General features: G+C 39.2%; 2 protein-coding genes across 10 annotated transcripts in view; one reads left to right on the top strand and one right to left on the bottom strand.

Moving 5' to 3' along the window:
* The window catches only part of SPATA6L (spermatogenesis associated 6 like), a 58,260-nt gene that overhangs the window by 8,294 nt on the left and 31,228 nt on the right, over positions 1-18,738 (top strand). For 6 of the 9 annotated variants that reach the window (XR_011075133.1, XM_068552608.1, XM_068552606.1 and 3 more), the window contains exons 3-6: positions 1,718-1,762; positions 5,964-6,101; positions 9,095-9,143; positions 12,961-13,002. Coding sequence is in view for 7 of the 9 variants with exons in the window: in XM_068552608.1 (XP_068408709.1) it covers positions 1,724-1,762; positions 5,964-6,101; positions 9,095-9,143; positions 12,961-13,002 (268 nt within the window). In the remaining 2 variants the exon portion in view is untranslated. The remainder of the gene's footprint in view (positions 1-1,717; positions 1,763-5,963; positions 6,102-9,094; positions 9,144-12,960; positions 13,003-18,738) is intronic. The other 3 variants (XM_068552607.1, XM_068552610.1, XM_068552611.1) reach the window with 3 other exon arrangements.
* On the bottom strand, positions 2,081-5,681 carry PLPP6 (phospholipid phosphatase 6). Its single transcript, XM_068552438.1, has one exon. The coding sequence runs from the start codon at positions 5,631-5,633 to the stop codon at positions 4,755-4,757; it is 879 nt and encodes a 292-aa protein (XP_068408539.1). The 5' UTR covers positions 5,634-5,681; the 3' UTR covers positions 2,081-4,754.

Below are 18,738 nucleotides of genomic sequence, written 5' to 3'. Positions count from 1 at the left end.
GTTGTCTATGTTGCAATGGCAGAGACATGGTAGGGCACACCTGGATTCAAGTGTGGCTCCTTCCCTTTAGATGTGTGGCATTGGACAAAAGACTGTCTGGCTTCAGATTCTTCACCTGTAAATAAGAATAATAATATCTCCCTGAAAGAGTTACTGTGGGGATGAAGTTAATTAGCATATGCAATATCCCTACCATTTTGTAGGTTCTCAATAAAGATTGATTCCTTCCTTCCATTATGTCTGTCCACTTATTTATTTGTGTTTTGGTTGTCACTATCCTTGATGTCTTAGCATTGGTGTTGATGACGTACTTGTAAGGTCAAGGCAGGTCCTGTCCCTGTATATAAATGCATTAGTAAGGGTGCCAGCAAGTTGTGTGATCTGACAGATCAGTGCTCTGGATGCTGTAGGGAGCCAAGCACCCACTGATGTGCCTCTTGCTATGCTGACAGACAGATCATCGAGGATTGGATAAGGACATAATACATCTTCCTTCATCACACTGAGTTTTTCCCTTTCAGGGAAAGGCACTCCAATTACCAAAATTAATACCTAATTCTTGTCTCAGGACATCTTTTTGCACTCACATTTCTGCAACTGCATAAATCTCCAATGCAAAATATTAGTAATAAATGACTGATTCCAATAAAATTTGTTTTGTTTAGAGACAGCATTGGCCCTCCCAGATTTTTCTGATTGGCTAGAAGCAGCCACTCCCTCCTCTATTCCTTCATTTTTGTCTATTAAATACAGTGAATGGGAAAAAATGCAATTTCTTCTACTGGTTAAGAACTCTTGCCCTGCCTGCTACCTCTGACGGTTTTTACAGTGTAACCCTGGCTTTGGCAACTATGGTAACTACCCATTGGGAGATAATGTAATTCAGTGCTTCCCTTAAGTTAACTAAACCCCGGTAAAGAGACTGAAAAATATTTCTATTGGGGCTAAAACAGGATACGTAACTTTTAAACCTCTTTAGGAATTGTCCTTGTATTTTTAATTAGCACACGTTTCATTTCTTATTGACAGTGGGCATGTTTTCCGAACCAAACATGAGGACGTAACATTTCATAAGCATGATTTTTATAAGCATGAGAGTACCTTTAGGGACATACTACTATTTTAATTGTAATTGTTACAGAATTTCCAGGGCTTGGGGGTCGTATAGATACTAAAAATGGGCAGGGCTTAAATCGTAACGGAGCTATGATCACATTCGACTTTTAGAATTGACACTGTAAACATTTTAACATAGTGACTGGGGCCCTAAAGAGAGTGGATGGAAAGCGCGGTGGAAAGGAAGCTAGGGCTCTTAGCATCTCGTGATCCGGCCACCAGGGCATATACACTAGGACATTCTCTCCCGCTAGCGCACAGTCTGGAAGCCAGTGTCGTTCCAAGTGGAGCACAGGAGGCTCACACTCCGGCGGCGCCGGGGGCCTCGCAAGTGTTCCCGGGTGGAAGGTTGCGTGTTTGAGTGTCCATAGCAACGCGACGCTTCAGCCTTCTGGAAGCCTTGGCTCCAGCTCGCGCTGTATGAGACCGTCCCGGTGGGAGGGACCTGGGCTGGTGGCAGAACTGATGAGGGTACAGGGGGGTGGGGAGCTTGGGAAACTACTGGGAACATTTGCTCCAAGGATTGAGTTAAACTAAGAAAAATCGGTCCAAGGCTCAGCGCAAAAGGATCTTTTCAAATTCAGTCCTTTCGCCCACGTAGGGAACTATGCCTTTGGAGGTGGTGGTGGAACTGCAGATCCGGGCGGTAAGAGAGATCGACGAACCTCTCCTCTTTGGCCCAAATCAGACTCTTTCCCCAGGGTTCTTAAATGGTTCTGGGTCGTTTTCACCACCCCCTCGCCCCACACACATCATTAATCCTACCTCTGTCCCTAAGACTCTCTACATTGGTCTTTTCTTACTTTCTAACCTTTAGTTCAACTCAACCTCTTCCCACCCCTCCCGCCCCCCACCCCGTCCCGCCCCCAAGCCTAGCTGTTTCTTGGCTTTATCCGGAATTTTTCTGTTCTTTTAAAATAACCTTGCATTAAGTCCAAGAAGGATTTTATTTTCTTTTCCGGGATACAGATTTGTGAAGATTAAAAAGCCCCTTCTTTAAATAACCAGGGAAGATTTTAATTTCAAAAAGCCAGATCACTTCCCTGATAATTTGCCACCTCTGTAAACCAATCAAGTATCTTCTAAGCTACTTCCCCTACAGGTGGCTCTGGCTTGCTAATTCCAAAAGGGATCAATCAACAGCTGTTTAATAATTATCCACTGAATCCTGCTTAAGTGAGGTGCTGTGGCAGAATGACTCCATTGTTCCTGTTTGGGGTCAGTCATTCCTTATTTCAGCTTCCATTTTCCAACCCTTCCATGTGTAGTTGGTGACAGACTGTCTGTACACAGCTTTGCCTGAAAGCTATAAGGAGCTTCTCTACTGGCCAGGATTATAAGCAGAACACCAACAGGTTACGGCCATGGAAAATCTGGTTAGCCTCCATACAAGTGACAAATGCTGTGATTTCATCCTACATGCAGCTCTGAAACAAAGATGGAAATTTCCTGGATTTGACCGATTTTGCTGACAGCAAATAGGACCAGATTGTATCAATTGTGCTATATCAACTGTGACCTCTCACAATTGTGCAGTAAGATGAAGGAATTCTTGAGACGTTGAGTGATACATCTGTCTTCCTGCTCATTAAGGCAAAAATTAAACAAGTTTTCATCTCACTTCATTCAACATTACTGGTTAATTTTATTTTGATTTTTAAAAGGCATTCTTCAGTGTACAATTAATTAACAGTGGAATCAGTTTTTTTTACTCTACGGTACTTAGGATGCTTCAAAAAAAATCAGGTGAATTGATCTGTGCTTTAAAAGCCAGCAAACTCAGGCCCCAGCAACCAAGATAGGGAATTCCAGAAAAATAACCAGAAATGAGGTGAGCCTAATTTTGATCTCCCAGTATTCAGACTTGTAGATGCTGCAAGAGGAAAAACTGCTTCCAAATATCTGGCCTGAATATTGCTGCAATTAAAATAAAGGATCCCTCTAAGGCTAAACAATAAAGGAAACCACTTAGAGTGTCACAGTTTGGCTGATTCAGGAAGTGAAGATGTAGTCTGTGTTCAGGATGTTGTGGAAATGCAAATAATTTTGCTTCATTTTGAAAAGAAGCTATTCCTTTTTCAGTGTTCCTCTCACATGCAGAAAGTTCACACTTCCACCCAATCAGAGCCTAGCTGTCACAGCCATTCTCCGGATTCCTATGTACATCTCTATATGACAGATCAAATGCCATAATCCTTTCTATTTATAAATGTCAAAATAATTGGTTGTTAAGATTATCTAAAGACACCAGTTCCACAGGTAATTTAAAGGTTCATGTTTTCAGGCAGAGCAGCATTTAAAGCACACACCCTCTTCCATCTTTCCTGGTCAAAGAATAATGAGCAGAGTCCACCCTGCACTTGGAGGTTTTTGGTCTTGTGATTTGGGGAGGCACCATCGATAAACTGCTTTAATTGTGAGGGTCAATATAAATGGAAATTTAGGAGTTATACTTTGTGCCTGGTATAGCAGTAGGCTCCACTTGATGAATTTCAAGTTAAATGCTGTTACCTAAAGTGTGCTGTATACCGGGAAATGGGATTCCATATGAAAAACTATAATATACAGGGTCATCCTTGTGGTATATATTTGAAAGCTTATGCTCTTGCATTGCAAAGAATCAAGTTATTTTTCCACTTTATTACCTCATTAAAGAAGCATTATTCTTTATTCAGTAGAGATGGTAGGCAGCAGGGCCCATCTTCTTCCATGTTGGTCCACTGACAAAGTATGTAGTGAGCCTACCCCGAGACTCTCAGTTCCTTTGATCTCCTCAGCAGCTTCGCTTTTCTGTCCTCTGTCATGCCATGCTATTTGCTGTCAACAGAATTAAGCATGAGGCCATAGTCCCATCTTTCCTTTTCTATGGGCACTGTCGATATGCCCACCTTTAAGTGTTTCTTCTTCAGGAAAGTTCTTGGCTTGTTCTCTGAATGCAGAAAGACAATTTTAGTGGGAAATAGATATCTTTTTAAAGATCTTTTGAGGAGGTAGAGGAAAAGGAGAGAAAGATATGTACTATAATCTCTCTTCTCACTACCTGCTCTGCAAAGATGGAAGAGACAAAACTAAAAAAGCGTACCAAGAAAATTAGGATTAAGAATAAATCTTCCCAACTGTGGTAACAGATCTTCAGAGGATAAATTAGAAAAACCTATGTCTTAGACTCTTAAAGTACTGTTTAAAATCTACCTCAGGAAAAGAACTAGGATTAGTATGTGGCTCATCTGCCTTTATATTTACAGAATGAAGGTGATTTGTTTTTTCAAAGTTCAGTTTACAAGTGATATGCTGCCTTACAGGATTACACAAAACAAAATTTTCTGATGTCAACTTTTAAAAAGCAGCAATATTATAATCACCTCAACTTGGTTTCTTTGAAGTTGTCCTGGAGATATAAAAAGTTGTTGAATAGGTATATAATAGAGGGGGTTTTTTTTGCTTTCTATAATATGGCTGTCATCAGTAATGGTCAGCACTGTGCTCTAGCCTAGCAACCCATCAAGATTGTAGGACACCTGAAATCCCAAAAGAAAGCCTGAAATCCTTAGGGGGGCAAGCAGGATGGCTGCTGGTTTATGTCAGCATCATCACGTGTAGAAGCCTTCAGATCTGGTGCCATAACGAATGAGATGGTGTCATTGTTGGTTCCACAGTACAAAGAGGACTGGAGCATTGTGCGGTGAAAGCCAGCAATAGTCCACGATGCTGTACTGCATGTAGCCCAGAAAAAAGCCAAAAGCCACGTCGGTGACATTGTGCCGCCCCAGCATGACCCTGGAGAGACCCAAGATGAAGGCCCACAGTACCACCAGCACCCTCAGTGGGATGGCCAGCACTAGGTGGTTCAGGATGAACCGTGACACCAGGGCGGCCCTGGTGGCATGGCCCGAAGGGAAGGAGTACTTGTCCACCGAAAGGGTGAAAAACATGTCCATCTGGTTGTGGGCCGGGCGGCGCCTGCGGACCAGCCCCTTGATCAGGGCCACCAGCAGCAGGTCCAACAGCAGGGAGAAGAGCAGGTTCATCAGCACTTCTCGCCCGGCGCAGCTGTCGCTCCTGGACAGGCAGTAGAGGGTGCCCAGCAGCCAGGGGATGCCGTGTCCCGAGATCTCCAGCAATTTCATAAGGGGCCTCACGCTGCCCCAGGATGAGCTCTCCCCCGCACACACCCCCAGCTTCTTAGACAGCCACAGGTCGATGGCCAGCAGGGAGCGCAGGGCGATGCCCAGGAAGGACGGGTTCAGGTCCATGCGGTCCTCCTCGGGCAGCGGGGGCGGGAGCGCCGGCGAGGAGCCCGCCCCGGCCAGGGGGAACGAGCCGCGGCGGTGCACTGGGCTCTCGGACGCGCGGAGCCGGGCGCAGGTGGGGTCGGCGCCCGGCGCGCGGCTGCTGAGCAGGGACTGGAACTCGAACCTGCCGCCGCCGCCGCCGCCGCCATGGGCCGGGCTGCCGCTGCTGCTCGGGGCGCAGGCGGCCAGCGGGCGTCCCTCGGCGTTCCTCCGGGGGCTCGGCATCGCGGCGGGCGGCCCGGACCGCAGGACCCGGCCGGCCTAAGGAGAAGCTTCCCGGCCCTGCAGCCTCTTCCGCTTCCGCACTGCCATCCTGGAGGGGCGGGGAGAGGAGCCAGCGAGAGGACGATTGTGACACCTGGCGGAGACTTGGGAGGAAATTGGAATTTCCAGTTTGAGCAAGGAGAGGAGAGGGGAGGGTAGTGCTATGGGAGAGAGAGGTGAGGGTTAAGGTGGTGGGGGAAATTTGACATTGTTTGTGGGAGGTTAGGGAAAATAGACCCTTTACAAAGCAAAACGCAAACCCTGTTCTCTATTTTTTTCTTTGTTTTGAAGATTTCTTGCCCAGGGGTGTGCCTTCCTGGCAAGCAAGATGTGTTCCTTGGGGTTTACCTCCTGAATCAGTACCTGGAGACACAGTGCTTTCCTTCCGTGTTCCCTATTGTGATTCAGCGGAGCATGAGGTTTGAAAAGGTGATCTTGACTTTCTCTTTGCTAAATAGAGAAATTCAAATTCTGTTGTCTGAGGATCATTTAGTGGTTCTTATAAAGAACACAGCTTTTATAAAGTTATTTTGTAAATTTTCTTTAAAAAAAAAATTACATGAAGGCACCTCAGCACAGTGCAGAATCATAGTTGGAGGACTTGCTTTTGCATCCCAGATCTGAGCCAAGTTCTGTCAAACTAGTGCTAAGTACCCTGGTAGATGTTTTCTATTTTTGGAACTCCCATGGCATTTTCTAACTGGAACAGAGAGCATTTTCTGAATGTTCTTGGAGGTGTTAGAGGCAGCTGCGTTACATTCTGAGAGAGATTATCAATAAACTAGCAGACCTTAGAAACAAACTTTTTTAGACTCAGAAAAATACCCCAGACTAACCAAATTAGTTAAATCCTGTATCTGAAATCCTGTAACAAAACAAGAAGGCTTTTTAGATTTACTGAGTTTCCTTAGGTCATATCTGGTTTATTTAGCTGCAGTGATAAAAGCTAGATTCCATTCCAGTGAATGTGATCATAATATAAGTAGCCAACACGTTACCAACCCTCTTCCCACTTTCATATTTAATGGAACATTAATTTCATTACTATCCAATCACTGACAATCTCTTGAAGTTTTTGTTTTGGAATTTAGAGATTGAATCAATTTTAACCTTGATAAGCCTATGATTTTGTCCCAAAAAATATCACTGAGGTGGTTCTTTTGGGGAGGAGATGAGAATGGGAAGGCTTCAGGGTAGGGCCTATCACTTCTAAAGGTCTGGATGGTGGTGACCTGTCTATTTCAAACAGAGTAGCAGAGGAGATGAGGATTGATTTTTGAAAGGGCTAGGGCTGTGTGTAATATTTTTATAAATCACAGCTCATTAATTAATTAATTAATTTTTTACATCTTTATTGGAGTATAATTGCTTTACAGTGTTGTGTTAGTTTCTGCTGTATAACAAAGTGAATCAGCTATATGTATACATATATCCCCATATCCCCTCCCTCTTGCGTCTCCCTCCCACCCTCCCTATCCCACCCCTCTAGGTGGTCACAAAGCACCGAGCTGATCTCCCCCGTGCTATGCAGCTGCTTCCCACTAGCTAGCTATTTTACATTTGGTAGTGTATATATGTCCATGCTACTCTCTCACTTCGTCCCAGCTTACCCTTCCCCCTTCCCGTGTCCTCAAGTCCATTCTCTACATCTGCGTCTTTATTCCTGTCCTGCCCCTAGGTTCATCAGAACCATTTTTCTTTTTTTTTTAGATTCCATATATATGCGTTAGCATACGGTATTTGTTTTTCTCTTTCTGACTCAGCCTGTTAATTTAAATAGTCTTCCAAACTGGTTGGTTAAGAGAGGAATAAATGGATATTACCTTGGAACATACAGTCCGAATCCAAAGGAACCTAGTTCTAACCATTTCAATGTTGGTCGTGGTTAAAAAGTGGGTGGTGAAAGTCCAGTCTATTTTTTTCCCCCAAGAATTTCCTTATTAGTTTTATCAATTGTAAATTTGCTTCTCTAGAAGACTTTAAAAATCTTTTTATAAGAAGCCCAAGGACGTAAAATTGTAGACGCTGTAAATCAATCTGTAAATGACCTTGGAGGTCATCTAGTCCAAGCTCCCTGACTTGCAGAAGAGGAGAATGAGTCTCAGAGTCACACTCTAGATGTTGCAAAGCTGTGTATTTGAGATTACTAGATATCACAGACCATTTTTCATTTTATAAAGTGCAATTAAATAAATGCTTTATTTTAAATTTTGAAAAATTGCCTTCTTGTGTGAGCTGTTTTAGTTCATATTCAAGCTTTCTACCAGTTGGCTCTAGCTTTCTTGTATCTGTTCCATTCTCTAGCTGCAAATACTTGCAGGGAGTAGCAAAAACACTTTCTCCTCCTTGGACCTTCTGTATAATTCAGAATTCAATGTTCTAAAGCATTCAGATAAACAAGAAATTACTCATAAAGAATGTATGAGCCATTGTGTTTGAGCAGTTCATGTTGATCATATATTCCCCACAGTCATCCTTGAGAAAATTCTTAGACATGGATGAAGAGAAGGGTTGAACTAATATTACTGAAATAATTTTGGAAAAAAACCCAACTCACTCACATTTGCTTGTTAAATCCAAGTCAGTAAGACAGAAATGGATTACAGGGAACAGCCTCCACTTTTGTAGTTAAAGCAGACCTGGTTTTGGATCAAGAGTAGATTTTAATCATGCTTAAGGTTAAACACCGTTTAAATCAGAAATTTAATGCCTGAAATCAAACTCTGCTGAAAAATTGTGTTTCTTACAGGGTTCTAGAGTTCAGGGAGAGGGTCATGTTATGCCTTTACTTCAGTCCCGTAGGCCCTTTTATCTCAAGGACAAAATAAACATATTTGGCTGTGGGTAGACAGGTATCACAGTGTTTTTCTTGTGCTTCATGATACACCTAAAACTTATGAGGCTCTCTCTCTTGTTATTTTTGGATTCTGTGGGAGTCTAGCTATGAGTACTTAGCTTTTCTTTTGTGTTGCACATAGAATTTTTATTTATGTTCCTTTTTAGCACAACCAATTGCTTGGGAAGAGAAGTCATTTATTCAGTTAACATGTAATGAGTATCTGTTGTATTCAGGATGTTTTTCTAGGTACTCAAACAAAACTCTTTCAGGTAGATGCCAGATGTGCTTTTAGCAACAAACTGTGGGGCTAGGTCAAGTAGATGATGTTTTGAACATGTGGTAGATTCAGCTAACTTAAATTTTCCTTGTACTTGGTGTTGTGTTAATTCTCATTCATTTATTCTATAGTCATTTGTTGAACTTTTAACCACATACCTGTTAAAGGTACTCCTGTTGAATCCTAAGATATTATATGGCTGGATTTGACATGTGTTAATTATTTGGAAGAATATGATCTAGATTTTCTGTAAGTATATATTAATAAAACTTTGAAGATTTATTTTCCCCATTTTTTTTCCTGCAGGTATTTGAAAATGCAATAGATCCTGGAGCTGTAGCAGACATTTTAGAAAGTAGGTACTCCTCCCTTCACCCCCAACAAAAGAGAGAGAGACTATTGTGTATATGTAATTCACAGATATAAAATTCTATTTTCTAAGTTGTGATACTTCCATATTTACCCCATATTTATGTTCAAGATAGTCTGTGTAAAATTTCAGTCATGTCATTGATTCAATTACAAATCCTTTTCTAGATATATATGGCACTTACTGGATGGTATGATTCTGTTTGTTTTATTACAATTAAATGGTTTTTGTATCTTAACTGAGTTGTGTAACCATCACCATAATCAATTTTAGAACGTTTTCATCACCACGGAAAGAAACCCTATACCCATTCTTCCTCATCCCTTCCAGCCCTAGGCAACTACTGACTAATCTTTCTGCCTCTATAGATTTGCTTATTCTGGATATTTCATATTTCATATATATGGAATTATATAATATGTGGTCATTTGTAACTGGATTCTTTCATTTAGCATAATGTTTTCAAGATTCTTCCTTGCTATAGAATGTGTCAAGATTTCACTTCTTTTTATGTCCAAATAATGTCCCATTTTATGGATAAACCACATTTTGTTTATCCATTCATCAGATGATGAACATCTGGATTATTTTTGCTTTGGTGCTATGATGAATAATGCTGCTATAAATATTTGTGTACAAGTTTTTTTTTTAAACATGTTTTTACTTCTCTTGGGTGTATGCCTAGGAGTGAACTTGCTGGGTCATATGGTAACTCAGTTTAATTTTTTGAGGAATTTCCAGACTATACCAAAGGAGTTGTATCATTTTACATTCCACCAGCAATATATGAGATTTGATTTCTCCACATCCTGGCCAACACTTGTTATTATTTATCCTTTTGCTTGGTAGCCATCCTTGTGGGTATGAAGTGGTACCTCGTGGGTTTGATTTGCATTTCCCTGATAGCTAAAGATGTTGAGCATTTTTTCATGTGCTTATTGGCCATTTGTATATCTTATTTGGAGAAGTGTCCATTCGGATCCTCTTCCTATATTTTAATTGGATTTTTATTATTGAGTTGTAAGTTCTTTATATATTATAGATATAACTTTCATATCAGATGTATGATTGACAAATACTTTCTCCCATTCTTTGGATTATCTTTTTGCTTTCTTAATGGTGTTCTCTGAAACATAAAAGTTTTTAATTTTGATGAATTATATTTTATCTATTTTTCTTTTGTTACTTCTGCCTTTGATGTCATAACTAAGAAACCATTGTGTAATTCAAGTTAAAGATTTATGTCTATATTTTCTTCTAAGAGTTTTATCATTTTAGCTCTTACATTTAAGTCTATAATACATATTGAGTTGATTTTTGTAAATGGCATGAGCTAAGGGTCCAACTTCATTCTTGTGCATCTGGAGATCCAGTTGTCTCAGCACCATTGTTACTAAGAGTAGTTTTCCCCCATTGAATGGTCATGGCACTCTTGTTGAAAATCAATTGACTGTAAATGTGAGGTGTTTTTTTGGGGGTGGGGGGTGTCTCAGTTCTATTGCATTGATTCATAAATCTATCATTATTCCAGTGCCACACTATTTTGATTATTGTAGCTTTATAGAAAGTTTTAAAATCAGGAAGTGTGAGTCCTCCAACTTAGTTCTTCTTTTTCAAGCCTGTTTTTGCTATTTGGGTTCCTTTAGTTTGCCATACGAATTTTAGGATCAGCTTGTCCGTTTCTGCAAAGAAGCCAGCTAGGATGTTGATAGGCAATGATAGGTTGCATTGAACCTGTAGATCAGTTTGGAGAATATTGCCATCTGAACAATATTAAGTCTTCTAATTCGTGACATGACACGTGGTGAGAATTAATTGAGTGTAAGGAATTTAGAGACTGAGATAGATTAAGCGCTTTACATTACCATTGGGGTGATGGTTGGAAAGGATATAGTCCTTCTTCCTGTTTGGAAAACCCAAAATTATGGGGTGTCTTGGCTTTTAAGTTTCTTGGCATTTAAAATTCTGTCCTCATGTATTTGTGTTTTTCATAAATCTACAAAGGGAGAATTTTACTTTTATTGTATATATTTTTTTCAGCTTTATTTGAGGATATAATTGACATACAACATTGTGTAAGTTTAAGGTAACAACATGGTGATTTGATACTCAGATATTTTGCAAAATGATTATTATAGTGTTAGCTTACACCTCTAGCACATCACATAATTACCATTTCTTTTTTGTGGTGAGAACATTTAAGATCTACTCTCTTAGTAACTTTCAAGTACAGTATTAACTATAATCACCATTATTGTCCATATTAAAATGTTTTTACTTCTAATATTTTGTGGGAATTATCTTTACTGATTTTTTATTGTTATACCATTTGTATTTTAAATTACTTTTAATATTTAAATTTTATTCTTGGCCTTATAGACATTGAACATGGGCTCACTATTTCCTTTTTTTTTTTTTTAACATCTTTATTGGAGTGTAATTGCTTTACAATGGTGTGTTAGTTTCTGCTTTATAACAAAGTGAATCAGCTATACCTATACATACGTCCCCATATCTCCTCCCTCTTGCGTCTCCCTCCCACCCTCCCTATCCCACCCCTCCAGGTGGTCACAAAGCACCGAGCTGCTCTCCCTGTGCTATGTGGCTGCTTCCCACTAGCTATCTATTTTACATTTGGTAGTATATATAAGTCCATGCCACTCTCTCACTTCGTCTCAGCTTACCCTTCCCCCTCCCCGTGTCCTCAAGTCCATTCCCTACGTCTGCATCTTTATTCCTGTCCTGCCTCTAGGTTCTTCAGAACATTTATATTTTATTTTTTTTTAGATTCCATATATATGTGTTAGCATGAGGTATTTGTTTTTCTCTTTCTGACTTACTTCACCCTGTATGACAGACTCTAGGTCCATCCACGTCACTACAAATACCTCAATTTCATTTCTTTTTATGGCTGAGTAATATTCCATTGTATATATGTGCCACATCTTCTTTATCCATTCATCTGTCGATGGACACTTAGGTTGCTTCCATGTCCTGGCTATTGTAAATAGAGCTGCAGTGACCATTGTGGTACATGACTCTTGTTGAATTATGGTTTTCTCAGGGTATATGCCCAATAGTAGGATTGCTGGGTCATATGGTAGTTCTATTTTTAGTTTTTTAAGGAACCTCCATACTGTTCTCCGTAGTGGCTGTATCAATTTACATTCCCACCAACAGTGCAAGAGGGTTCCCTTTTCTCTACACTCTATCTGGCATTTATTGTTTGTAGATTTTTTGATGATGGTCATTCTGACTGGTGTGAGGTGATACCTCATTGTAGTTTTGATTTGCATTTCTCTAATGATTAGTGATGTTGAGCATTCTTTCATGTGTTTGTTAGCAATCTGTATATCTTCTTCGAGCTCACTATTTCTAAATATATTTTGAACTCAGGAAATATAAAAAAATGTTGTTTTATGTCTAATTTATATAGTCATATAGCATACTGCTTTAAGCAAGATAAACTTTTATAGGTTAATGGGTAACAGTTGTATTTTGAATTTTTAAAATGAAAAGTAGTATATTGTTATTTCCGTGATTTATGAATACATCTTTAAGAGAGAAAATATCATATTTTGTCAATATTTTTCAGGAGACAAAATGCTATGTTTATAACTCAGTTATTCTCACCCCATGCCCCCAATTTATTGGGTCTAGAAATACCTGAATCATTGTTGGTATGCCACTTACTATCAGTAGTAGTAATGTAAATGGGGTATTATGGCAGTTTTAAACTTAGTAATTAATGAAAAACTCTGACAGTATTCTAAAGTATTAATATCTCATTTTTCCTTTTTAGGCTTTCTAACAAGGTTTGAGTTAATACAGCTAGTGCCTCCAGGTAATGTGCCAATAAATGAATTTCTAGATTAGTTTAATTTAATTTTAAAAGGATTTTGGCATGACAAAATGGGGACTGGCATTTAAAAGCTGTGCTCTATATAACACATGCTTTTTACCCCACCGGTCTGTGGAATTTTGCCCGTTTTTTTTTTTTTTTAAAGAAAGTATTTTTTTAAATTTTATTAATTAATTTATTTTATTTTTGGCTGTGTTGGGTCTTCGTTTCTGTGCGAGGGCTTTCTCTAGTTGCGGCGAGTGGGGGCCACTCTTCGTCGCGGTGCGCGGGCCTCTCACTATCGCGGCCTCTCTTGTTGCGGAGCACAGGCTCCAGACGCGCAGGCTCAGTAGCTGTGGCACACGGGCTTAGTTGCTCCGCGGCATGTGGGATCTTCCCAGACCAGGGCTCGAACCCGTGTCCCCTGCACTGACAGGCAGACTCTCAACCACCGCGCCACCAGGGAAGCCCTGCCCGTTTTCAGAAGAGTAACTTTATGGGTTTGAAAAAGCAGTGAGCATAGCTTAAACAGGTTCTTTGACTTTCCATTTTTTCATAATTTTATCTAATAATCATCAAATAATTTTTTTAGTCCTGGCTCAGCTTCTTTCAAGTGTTTGCTTTTGGCTGTGTCGTAATTTGTAGAGTGAGTGAGTGAGAGTGTGTGTTTGTGTGTGTGTGAAACCCAAAGCCATCTTCTCTCTTGATGCTAGAACAGGGTTGGCAAACGACAGCCCCCAGGCCAGATCCAGCCTGCAGTCTGTTTTTGTGTGGCCTGTGAGTTAAGAATGGCTTCTACATTTTTAAGAATTAAGATTTACTTCATATACAATAAAATTCACCATTTTCAAGTGTACAATTCAGTTGTTTTTAGTATGTTCACAAGATGGTGTGACCATCACCACTATCTAATTTTAGAATTTTTATTACCCCCAAAAGAAACCCTGTACTCATTAGCAGTCACTCCTCATTCCCTCCTCCTCCCAACCCCTGGCCACCACTAATCTACTTACTGTCTCTAATTGATTTGCTCATTCTGGACATTTCATGTAAATGGAATCACAATTTGTGCCCTTTTATGTCTGGCTTCTTTCACTTAGCAAAATGTTTTCAAAGTTCATCCTTGTTGAAGCATATATCAGTACTAAATAATGTACTTTTATATGAATATGCCAAATTTTGTTTATCCATTCATCAGTTGATGGACATTAGAGTTGTTTCCCCTTCTGGATATTATGAGTAACACTTCTGTGAACATTCACGTACAAGTTGTGTGAATACGTGTTTTCTGTTCTCTTGGGTATGTATTTGGGTATATACCTAGGAGTGGAATTGCTGGGTCACATGGTAACTCCGTGTTTAACTTTTTAAGGAACTGCCGAACTGTCTTTGGTTTTTACATTTTTAAATGGTTGGAAAAAAATTATTTTAAAGAAGAATATTTACTGATACATGAAAATTATATGAAATTGAAATTTCATCGTCTGTGATGTTTTATCCATGCTCATTCATAGAAGTATTGTTTATGGCTGCTTTTGTGCTGGAATGAGAGTTCAGTAGTTGTGACTATATGGCTTGCAAAGCCTAAAATATTTATTCTCTGGCCCTTTGCAGAAAAAGTTTGAGACCTCTGTGCTGGAATCATGGGACTTTAGGAGGAAACTGTTCTGTGATGACTTTGTTTTGTGTTATGCAAGAGACCTGAGCTAGTGAGAGCACGTAGGAACTGCCACCTGGTGACACCACTTCTCAGAGTTTCTCAATGTGGCTGATTATCTGGTGATTTTAGAGTTTGCGTGTGTATGTGTGTGTGTGTGTGTGTGTGTGTGTGTGTGTGAGAGAGAGAGAGAGAGAGAGAGAGAGGATACCTAAAACTCAGAAACATTTCTAATACTCTTCTGATCTTTGCTGCCATACGCTTTGCCCTTTCCCTTCCCAGCTTCACAGTTTTAACTTGTAAAAAGCATCCCCAAATGATGAGGAAACCTTTATTTATATTTTGGTGAACATGTTTCTTGCTTTCTCTGTGGTTAGAAGAACACATGGATATGGAATTTTTACATAAATAATGTCACATACATTTTCTTCTCTTACTAACTTCCCCAATTATATGTTACTGTTATATTGTAATTTTTAAAAACAGATCGAAAAGCATTATTTTTGATATCATGAAGAATTTCATGAATTTACTTATGTGTTTTTATAGGTCTATAAAAAGTCTGTAAATAATACTTTGGGTTTTACTTTTTCACTCTACATTGTTACCTGTAGGTAACTTATTTGTCATTTTCAATAGCTATGTATTTTCCGTAGTGTTATTACCAATCTTAAATTGATATTGTTGAGCATTAGGATTTCTTTGTCTTTCATATATTTATAACAATTATTTTTTCTCTTGATATATTTGTAAATAATAGAATTGCTAGATTGAACCGTATCTTATAACCTGAGAGTAAACTGATCCCCAGCAAGTTTCCATTATTTCTACTGCATTCAGCACTGTATAGAGTGCCTGTTCCCCATATCCTAGCTAATGCTGGATGCTATCATTTGGATTTTTTGTGTTTATAAAGTGTGTAACAATTCTTTAAAATATATTTTACCATATTTTCCGGTCCCTTCTTTTTAGATACGATTTGTGACAACCTTGACATTTTAAATTTACTTCAGAAATTTTCCATTTTCCCATATTATAATTTGTTTTCTTTCTTTCCTTCTGTATAGTATGACTGTCAGTGTCCTTTGATTACTTGTGGAGTGATGTCTGCATATTAACATTGCATTTTGGTATAAATTCCTGATATTTTTACCAAAGTTTTAAATCAATTATGCTTAACACATATGTATTTCCCCTGTTTTGTTGCATTATTTTGATATTTTATTGTGTGAAACTTTCTTTTTCTTAAGAAAGCATGGGAGAAGAAAGGTGAGTCTGGCAGATGCCTCAGCTAAAGCAGAGGTGGCTGTGGAGGCTTTTATGAGGATCATGGCCCTGCCTACTATGGCTGTTCTGGAGCAGGTCAAGGGCCCCAGTGGAGTGGAGTGGACCCAGGAGTCTGTAGTTCTTTCTTCTGCTGCTTGGTTTGTTGGCAGAGGCAGGTCCTGAAAACAGATAAGAACCCCACTCTCGGTGGGTCTAGGGATGGACACTCTTGTATATGTCAGTGCTTTCTTAGGTAGGCAGAACAGAGGGAAGATCAGAGATGCCTCCTACCTGCTTTTCAGAAATTCTCACTGAATGTTTTGTAGCCTAAAAGTAACAGGCTAAAATCTGGGCATTGAGTTTTCTTCCATAAGTTTTTATTTGACCCAATTTTATGTTCAAACGTATGTCACTGTTAACTGGCAAGTTATATTTTAGTATGCTAACAAAATAGAAGCAGGACCATTTTGATCTTGTTTAATTTTTCGTGAGTTAAAAAGATTACCCAATATCTATAATAAATATTATCACTGTAAAAATTTTAAATAACAAAATAATATAAAATAAAAAGTAAAACGCCACATTCATCAACAACCTCTGACAATAATTACAATTAACAATTTGTTGTATATCTTTTTTAGACCTTTAATAATGCATTTAATATATATAATGCATTTAGTATATTCAATTCTAAAATATATACACATATACACAAACACACACTCACATATATGTACATAAATATTAACTATGTCTAATATTTAGTATATGTATATTTAATGTATATATGTGTATATAGATAGGTTGAATATATATTTCCTGCAACTTTTAAAAATTTGGTATATTTTTGACTGCCATTTTTTTTTTACTTGACCGGAAATCCATCTGTGAGAAGGTTGCAAGAATAGTTCAAAATTGTGATGACTGGAGAATATTGAAGCTGTGTGCATGCTTACAGGTTGTAACTCAGAAGTTAATCAGATACAAAGTGGGGGCTTTATTGTACTTGTCTTCCTTTTGTCTACAATCCTTCAGTTTCAGATTGTAATTTTAGTGGAATTAAACTTGAATTGCTTGATATAATTAATTTTGTTTAGCTTCAGATGCATTACAGATTGATCCATTAATTTGTCCAACATATGTTTATTGAAGGTGTACTTAGAAAATGCCCTACACTGTGCCACTTCCTGGTATTATGCCAGTGGCACCAGGTACAGAGTGGTGACGGTGAGCCACCTTGATCTGCTGGTTCTTGATACTAGATAATTAAGTAAAAATGATTTGCTTAAAGTCTCAAGTGGACTGTGCTGTGGGGTCACATGGGCCACATTTAGGTTCTCAGGGAACAATTCTTCATTGGCCGAATTGTTACCTTTTCATTTTGTTGTAGATATTACTGTGTTTGATATTTTTTCATAGCACTTTCAAACACACTTACTATAATCAAAAGACATATTATGACCATTAAGTTTGTGATACAAGTACCTCAGATTTGCATACGACTTTACTTCTAAAGAATGAAGAGATCCAATGACTTGGCTTAGAAGTAATAAAGACTCCTCTGGGTCTTCAGTTTACAAAGATGGGAAAAAGCAAATAGACACAGGGGGGCAGCATAATTCTGTTTGACAGCGAGCTTGGTGCTTTTTTTTTTTTATTGACCTCTTACACAGAAACTTCTACTTTGGGATAAGTCATGTATATTCAGTCCAGCTGTAAAATGCTCAGTCCAGCTGTAAAATGCTCTTTTTTAGTGGGCACCCATTCTGTGAATCAGAGCTTGATCTTTTTTAAATTAATTAATTTATTTTTGGCTGCGTTGGGTCTTCGTTACTGCGCGCAGGCGTTCTTTAGTTGCGGTGAGTGGGGGCTACTCTTCGTTGTGGTGTGCGGGCTTCTCATTGCGGTGGCTTCTCTTGTTGCGGAGCGCGGGCTCTGGGCACGCGGGCTCAATAGTTGTGGCTCACGGGGTCTAGAGTGCGGGCTTAGTAGTTGTGGCACACGGGCTTAGTTGCTCCGCAGCGTGTGGGCTCTTCCCAGACCAATGCTCGTGTCCCCTGCATTGGATTCTTAACGACTGCGCCACCAGGGAAGCCCCAGAGCTTGATTTTATACTTTGTAGTGATGTTTACTAGGCATCAGCAAGGAAAGAACTCCTGCCTCAGATGATCTGGTTTTGAATTCCTGCTTTGCCATTTGGCATCATGACAAGTGTCTTAACTCTCAGAGCCTCAGTTATCTGTAAAGAAGGAATCAAGTGAGACTCCATATGGGGAAGCAAGCTGTCAATTCTGATATGCTCTCTAAATGTTAGATATTTCTAGAACCAGTATCGTTATTAAAATTACTATTTCTCTTAAAGTCTCATTTGTTTCGTTTTTCAGGGAGAAGTTTTTCACTGATGGCATTGATGATGTCCCTGTCTGTGCCATTAGCCTATTAAGAACACCGAGCTCTTTCAGGCATTTTACTTGGCTTATGAGACTTGCTCAGCCTGTGCACATGTTTATTTATTATTTATAACCTAGGCTCTTGCTGTAACATCCCCTTGGTGTGCTGACATTTTCACACTGGGTGGTAGTTTGGATCTTTAGAAAATGACCAAACCAGAGAGACAGAATTGAGATGCGTCACAGCCTTCTGTTTCTCTAACCCTATTTCAGTTTCTTTTTTATTCTGGTGATTCCAAAGATAGCAGATAACTCACTTCCAATTTTCGGACCTCTCATTTTTATCTTAATTCTTGCTAAATGTAGGAATAGTAAGTAATAGCTATCATTTTGGATGCAGTGACAAGAACTAGCCAAAAACATATG

This window comes from Eschrichtius robustus, chromosome 10 (genome assembly GCF_028021215.1).
Source record: "Eschrichtius robustus isolate mEscRob2 chromosome 10, mEscRob2.pri, whole genome shotgun sequence".
Taxonomy (NCBI): Eukaryota; Metazoa; Chordata; class Mammalia; order Artiodactyla; family Eschrichtiidae; genus Eschrichtius; species Eschrichtius robustus.
Note: the sequence above shows the minus strand (reverse complement) of the source record. Positions and strands in the feature narration are given on the sequence as shown.

Bases quoted from the DNA above. Each gene is read 5' to 3' on its own strand.
- PLPP6 (XM_068552438.1), bottom strand. From the start codon at position 5,633: ATGCCGAGCCCCCGGAGGAACGCCGAGGGACGCCCGCTGGCCGCCTGC.